This window comes from Juglans regia, chromosome 13 (assembly GCF_001411555.2).
Source record: "Juglans regia cultivar Chandler chromosome 13, Walnut 2.0, whole genome shotgun sequence".
Classification (NCBI taxonomy): domain Eukaryota; kingdom Viridiplantae; phylum Streptophyta; class Magnoliopsida; order Fagales; family Juglandaceae; genus Juglans; species Juglans regia.
In genome coordinates, this window is record NC_049913.1 from 4,378,155 (window position 1) to 4,385,926 (window position 7,772).

Sequence of the window (7,772 nt, forward strand, 5' to 3'; positions counted from 1 at the left end):
TCGGGCTATCTGTTTGGCCCATTATCCAAACGAGCTATCTGTTTTGTCTGTTATTCGGGAAAGCAACGTGTGCTGTTGTGTGAACCTAATTAATTTGGCCCGTTTGTGTCTCGTCATTTTCTGACATATAATAGGACATCAATGTCTTTTTCTGACCAGAAAAGAAAGAAGAAAACACCAACTTTGACGATGGTGTCAGACTGAGCATTTTTTTCATCTTTTGGTTGTTAAACAATGAAGAATTTTAGCAAAATACAGCCAAGAAAAAGGTTCCACCGTAGAAGTCAGTCTCCCGAGTACAATGGATAATTGAGTTTTATTTTTAATAAGTAGGTAAGAAAGTATTAGCATATAGCTTCCTGCTATTATAATATATGATTTAAGATTAGGGAAAAAAATAACAGTAAAGCTAATTCAACCAGGCTGAATTATTACATAGATGAGTTCGATAATCAACCAGTAATTAATGCTATATTATTACTGGTTCATGAAAATGAAGCCAATACCTGTGTCTCTCAGAGTCAGAGCTCGCCATGATTGACGAGAGAAACAATCCTCTCGAGCAAAGCTTTGGCATTTTCACAAGCTGGGTTGAACATATGGAACACATGGTCCTCCCCAGCTGATTCCAACACCTTCACAACACCTCCCCACCCACTCTTCTCTAATATCTCGCGGTAATACCAACCCCTATCTTTCAACAAATCCTTCTCTGCAACACAAATCAGCACTTTCCCTGTCCCTAAGCTTCCCAGTTTCGGATCCGAAGCGGGGTTTATATACGGGTCATCGCTCCCACTCGTCGCTGGATAAACGAAACGCCACAAAGAATCGACTTTTGCTCTCTTCTCAGCCTCACTCATTTCGCTGCCGATCGGTTCTTTGCCCCAGAAATATGGATGCACTAAAACAATTCCTTCAAGCTTAAAACCAGCATGCAATCCTTCTGTCCCCACCCTCAATCCCATGTGGTGGGCAATATTAGCCCCAGCACTGTCCCCGGCAAGAAACACTCTTTCAAAATCAGCATGGCTTTTCAACCATTCATCGGGCCCCTTTTCATCAGCATGTGACTCAACCCATTTAAGCACAGTCCATGAATCATCATAAGCAACAGGAAGAGGGTGTTCTGGGGCTCTCCTGTAGTCTACTGAAACAGCAACGACATTGGCTTCGGACACGACGGAGTTAAGGTACCTATGGTATTGTGGAGAGAAAGCAGTTTCGATGCAAAAGCCACCACCATGGAAGTAAACAAGAACGGGAAGCTTTTTTTGGGTCTGGATGGTGGCTTTGGGGATGTAAATCCTGACAGCTACGCCCGTTTCGGGTGAGATAACGACATCTTTGGATTCAACGCCGGTTTGGGGATCAAGGGATGGGGATACCACCTCCGTGCCTATCATTCGCTCTATACGACCATCTTTGTAGATCTTAAGAAATGGGGAGTGGTCATAGGCTATTTCACTGCTGCTTACATCCATGGCAGGAGAAGAGGAGGAAGACGAAGAAGCTGCAGATGCTCTGATTTGGAGACTGGACTTTTTTTTTTTGGTTTCTCTGGTTTATGAAAGAGAGAGACAAAGGTTATAATAGAGCGGACACGTACATTGGTGTGGAGCACACTATGAATTTTTTATTGATTAAGTAAATTACTATTAGTTATATTTTTTATTTTTTAAAATTATGTAAATATATTTAAAAAATATTTTTAAAAAAATATATTTTATACTGAGGGATACCAAATAGACAAATTGAGAGACTATAGTAGAACTATCCATGACTACCATTTCATGTATGCATAAAAGTATTAGCGAGGGAGTTAGAGAGAGAGAGAGAGATTCATTTTCCACCCTTCAAATGTTGTGGAAACGTTTAGGATAAAAGATAAATGAATAAATAAATGCCTTCCATGCGGCTGCCACGTAGCTTTGAATATTCATGTCGTGTGTCGGTACGATTTGGCAAAGAATGCGGATCCCTTTCAATTTAAAAACGTAATGAGTTAGATAGTCTGTTAACAGAGTGGTAATTTATAAATTAATATTTGTAAATAATAATAAATAATATTGAGATGAGTTGATATAATATTAACTCGCATTTCAATCCAATTTGTCTCTAATTCTATTTATTATTCTTATATATCACGTATTATATTTATTTTAATTATTTTTCAATCTTTTTATAATAAATATGTAATATATATATATATATATGATAATTAAAATAATTTAATTAGTTAAATAAAAATAAAATAAAATAAATAATTTTAAAATATATAGTAATATATAGTGTTGCATGACAAGTAACATCCATCTTTGATAAAACAATGAAGGTCTGTAAAAGTAGTTTTTTTTTTTTTTTTTTTTGAAAAAAGCTTCCTTCATTGATATCAAGAAGATTACAAGATGTGATGAAACAATAGAGTTTCCTCTATATTAACAACGTAATCAGATACATATAAAGCAGCCTTAGCAAAATTATGGGCAACATAATTGTCTTCCTTGTGCACATGACTGACTCTGCATGCTTCCAACTTTGTCATTGTAGCTTGAACATCACTAATGATCATCCCAAAGGAGCTCCCATTATGCTTCTTGAGGTTGACTTTAGTCACTACCTTTTTAGAGTCTCCTTCAAGAATGATTATCCTCATGCCCAAATCAACTCCAAAATTTGCTACAATTCCTGCTGCCAAAGCCTCAGCAATATTCGGATAAGGCAAAGAACTTTGATTTTTCCTCAAGGTTGCCAAAAAACTACCCATATCATCTCTAACTGCCACCCCAATTCTTATTTTACAAAGATTTTTATCAATCGGCACATCCCAATTAACCTTACAAAAACTTTAAGGTGGACAAACCCAAGGATCAGACCTACTGGTATTTTACATTAACATGCTGCTCAATACTAGGATTAACTATACATAAATCCTGCATTGTTTGGTTGACTTTGTGAATCACAACTTGTGGATCTAACAAAATATTCTTAAAAACTAACTTATTTCTTCTCCACCAAAGGGTCTAGAAAGATAAAGACAGTTCCAACATTTATTGTTTATCGAGTTTGTTGAAGTGAGTTGAGTTGATATGATAAAATATTGCTATAATATTATTGTTTATTATTATTATTATTATTTTGAGATTTGAAAAAAGTTGAATTGTTTATTATATTTTATATTGGGATTTGAAAAAATTGTACTGATGAGTTGAGATGAATTGAGATGATCTCAACTTCCAAACGAAGCCTAAAACTACTATAAGACCACTTACTTTTCTGAATTATCCTAAAAAGTTGGCTCAATACATCATTTGCTGAGGCACATTCCTACAAAATATGCTCAACTGTTTCAGGCTCACTAAGGCACATTGGACACGTAGGAATATCCAAAATTTTCCTCTTGTACATATTGTTTTTGGTAGGCAATATATTTTGACAAGCTCTCCAAAGAAAGTTCTTAGCTGCTGGAGGTAAGTTCATCTTCCATAATTTTGTCTATTTCTAGTCCCTCTGATTATTGATGAAAGAACTTTGGCTTTTTCCCTTATCTTGTAAATTCCCTTGTAAATGATAATAACTTTTCACTATAAAGCAGCCATTTGCATTGTTTCTCCATATCAATTTATCTGATTGATTACTCTGGCTGATTGGTAACTACTTGATTAGCTCAGCTTCTCTGCTGCAAAAAATCTCATTAATTAAAAGAATATTTCATTCCTTGCCATCTGATATCATTAGAGCTTCCACCTTAGCTTCTTCTCCCAATGCTTTGTTACCACTTTGAGGTATAAAAGTTGTAGGTTGTTGCAACCAAGGGTCAAACCATATTCTCACTGACTTCCCATTTCCTATTCTCCAGTAAAGACCAATTTTTAGAGGCTCTCTTGCGGATAGAATACTTCTCCAAATGTAGGATGAGTTACTTCCCACTTTTGCATTAAGAAAATCAGACTTGGGAAAATATTTAAACTTCAACACAGTAGAAGATAAGGAATTAGAATATAACATAATTCTCCAACCTTGCTTAGCTAGTATAGCAAGATTAAAATTTTCAAAATCTCTAAATCCAAGACCTCCTACTTCTTGGAATTTCCCCATTTGAGATCAACTCATACAATTCATCCTTTTTTCTTGACTTACTCGACCCCACCAGTATCCTTTCATCAAATTGTTAAGTTGCCTCAATAAAGATTTAAGAAGTTTAAAAACTCTCATCGAGTAAGTGAGAATTGATTGAATGACAGTTTTAAGCATAATCTCTATCCCTGCTTGTGATGGAATTTGTGCTTCCAATTGTTCATTTTAGTGCTAACTATGTCTAGAATGGCCTTGAACTCTTTACATCTTGATCTACCAACCAAAGATGGAAGGCCTAGATACTGATCCTGTGAGTTTGTTCCTCTAATCCCTGCCATACTAGTTAAGAAGTTCTTGGAAGAGAGGCTAATGTTTTTACTAAAGAAGAGAGAAGACTTGTCTTTGTTCAATCTCTGGCCAGAAGCTTCCTCATATTGATTAACAATCTCCAACATCTTCCTCCACTCCATCTCTACTGCCCTAATAGAAAAGCATGTAATCATCTATAAAAAACAGATGAGTGATATGCAATTTATCTCTTATAATAGGAATCCCAATAATTTGTCTAGTCAATTCTGTCTTTTTGATCAATTGAGAAGAGTTTCTGAACATAAAATGAATAGATAAGATGAAAGATGATCATCTTGTTTAATTCTACGAGATGACTGAAAATTAAGTTGTGGAATGCCGTTGATTAACAATGAATAAAATGAATAGATATGCCGTAAAAGAAGTTATACACGTATCATAACAGCTACCGAGAAAAAGTTTCCACCATAGAAGCCCTAAAAATGTCTCACACGTCCGTCTAATCATTGTCCGGACTTACCTGATCTTTTTTTTTCAATCATGGATTTTAAAAAAAAATGTAATCCAATAATATTAGAGCACATGTCCATAGACTGAAAAAATGAGAAAGTTCAAGCAGAAAGGACTTAATATATTCAAAGGGCAACGCCAAGAGTGATACGTATGCTTTTGTCATTGGCGTTGAAATATTTATAATTATGGAAATGTTAGGAAGTCTGTTTATTTTGTCGATTGTTTTTTTTTTTAAGATTTAAAAAAATTAATTTTTTTTACATCATTTTTCTTAACACTTTTAAATATTTTAAAAAAAACTATAATATTATTAAACAATATTTTCTTACTTCCTAAATAAATAAAAAAACTAAAAAAAAATTTAAAACAATCGGGCATAATAAATGGGAGCTCAAAACGGACACTCTATCATTTTTCTTATAATTATAAGTGGGTGGATATAATATATTCTATCATCTCAAACAAATTTAGTCAAGAATGTAATTATTATTATATTATATATTCGGATATTTTCATAATCCTACTCTTATAATATGTGATATATGATTAGGAAAAAATAACATAAAAAACCCGGATCGTAAAAGCGAAGCTAATTCAATCCGTGCACTCTTTAGAGCATTATCATTGGTTTGGCTAAAATTTAACTTTAATCAATTTAGCTAACAAGACACTTAAAACACCTCATATTAAATTACTCATGTTTATATAAATTTAGACATTAACTACAGTGACTCGCCAAATATGTGGGTAGTGGGTGTACACTAACTTAGTCAAGAGTTAATCTTCAGAATGGTCCGTCTGTAGATATTCAAAAAACACCCCTCCAATAAGTGACTTAGGGTGTGTTTGGATGTTGAAGTGAGTTGAGTTGAATTGAGATGATAAAATATTATTAGAATATTATTTTTTAATATTATTATTATTTTGAGATTTGAAAAAGTTAAATTTTTTATTATATTTTGTGTTGAGATTTGAAAAAGTTGTAATGATGAGTTGAGAGAGAGAGAGGGAGGGAGAGGGAGATGAGAGAGAAAGCATACCAAGAGAGGGAGAGGCCAGCGACAGAGCTTACCAAGCGGGAGGAGCTCGAGGTTGAGTTGGGCGGTGGTCAGTGGTGCTAAGCTATGTCCGTGTGGAACCAGGCATGTAGAAGATGATGAGCTATTTTGTTTCTGATTGTATAAAACAGGGGCTTATCTTGTATCGGTGGGAGGAACAACAAGGTTCTTCATCTTGTATTGGTCATGTTCTTTAGGTTTTAACGACTTATTGTTCCAATTCTTTGCTTGGATTTTTTAATTTTCTTGATTTTGGCTCATATTTTATTTACTAGCCCGTGACTTGTATTTTGGAAATTAGAGGTTAATGTTGTTTTTTTCCTGATGGAGTTCAGATCAATTTGTGTTGGCTTTAATTTTGTTTGGTTGCTGAGAAAATGTTTGAAGCAATAAGGGCGTCATTGAAATGCGCGTGATTTGATCAATTTCTTGTATTCTTCTTTCTCTATTTTCTTTGAAAGCAAAGCTATATTATATTAAGTTACTATGTTCCATTTTTTTTTCTTTTCTTCCTGCGTTTTCTTAGCAACCAAGCAGAAATGCATTTTCTTAGCAACCAAGTAGAAATAGGTTTCACTGTGATTTTGAATGGATTGTGGGTTATTTTGGTTTGATTATAGGCTGATTTTGGGAGGAGATGGAGATGATCGACGAAGATGGGGGAGATCGGCGACAGAGATAGGCGGCGATGGAGATGATGGGAGGCAGAAATGCTTGGCGACGGCAGCAGGAGAAGACGAAAGGACTAAGAATATGGAACATGAGGGGTCTGGACTCATACAGATGAATAATCAAATGTGATGCACTCCATTGACTTAATGTGAAATAAGTGAGGAGTCAAAATTTAATTGGGGCTGTTTATGGGTCAACAGCAGACCAACCACTCCAAAGCGGTTATGCTTAGTCAAACACTATAATATTCATATCTCACACCTCTCGCCAAATATGTAGGTGTTTTTTGTAAGGACGATGCTACGTCCACCGCTCCCACTTCCCGATGGTGCTACCGTCAGGCATAATTAGTCTTTTTTGTTTTGTTATTTTTTTTACATGTATTTTTAAACACTTTTTAAATTTTTTTAAAAAATAAAAAATTACAATATTATTAAATAATATTTTCTTAATCACTAAGTAAAAAGAAAAAATAAAAAGAAAAAGAAAAATTACAACGATAACACCGAGCAGTAAAAACCAGTGGTGAGAATATCATTTGTCTTAAAAAAGTACAAAAAAATAAGGCACTACAACCACCATTGGTAGGTCCTTGGGAGCTACCACTACCACTAGTTATTTTTTTTATATGTATTTTTTTAACACTTTTAAATATATTTTTTAAAATTCACAATATTATTAAAAATACTTCATTAATAACAAAGTAAAAAAAAAAAAAATGCCAGCGGTAGCTCCAATGGGAGCTGGGAGTGGTGTGACTAGCATTATTCATTTTGTAATTAAGAAATTTTGTTCGATTTATTATTATTAAATATAAAATGTTATAAAAAATAGATTAATTAGTTAATATTAATTATTAATATAATAATTATTAATATTACTATTTAAGATTAATTTAATATTTAATAAATGTGATAAATATTAATATTAATTTAATTAGAATATAATTATTATCAACATTTAATTGGTAGAACTATAAAATATAATAAAAATAAATTAAATAAAAAAATAATTAAATTAATAATATTTTATTATTATATAGATAGTAGATGAGTAATTCAATTTGAAGATTAGATTTGAATATATTAGATAAATAAAAATTTATAGGATATTAGTTGAAATTTAAATTTATATTTGACCAAT

The 7,772-nt window shown here is 33.2% G+C and overlaps 1 protein-coding gene across 1 annotated transcript; it reads right to left on the bottom strand.

Moving 5' to 3' along the window:
- Positions 1-297: 297 nt before the first annotated feature.
- On the bottom strand, positions 298-1,610 carry LOC109002336 (probable carboxylesterase 12). Its single transcript, XM_018980032.2, has one exon. The coding sequence runs from the start codon at positions 1,482-1,484 to the stop codon at positions 522-524; it is 963 nt and encodes a 320-aa protein (XP_018835577.1). The 5' UTR covers positions 1,485-1,610; the 3' UTR covers positions 298-521.
- Positions 1,611-7,772: the final 6,162 nt, after the last annotated feature.

Bases quoted from the DNA above. Each gene is read 5' to 3' on its own strand.
- LOC109002336 (XM_018980032.2), bottom strand. From the start codon at position 1,484: ATGGATGTAAGCAGCAGTGAAATAGCCTATGACCACTCCCCATTTCTT.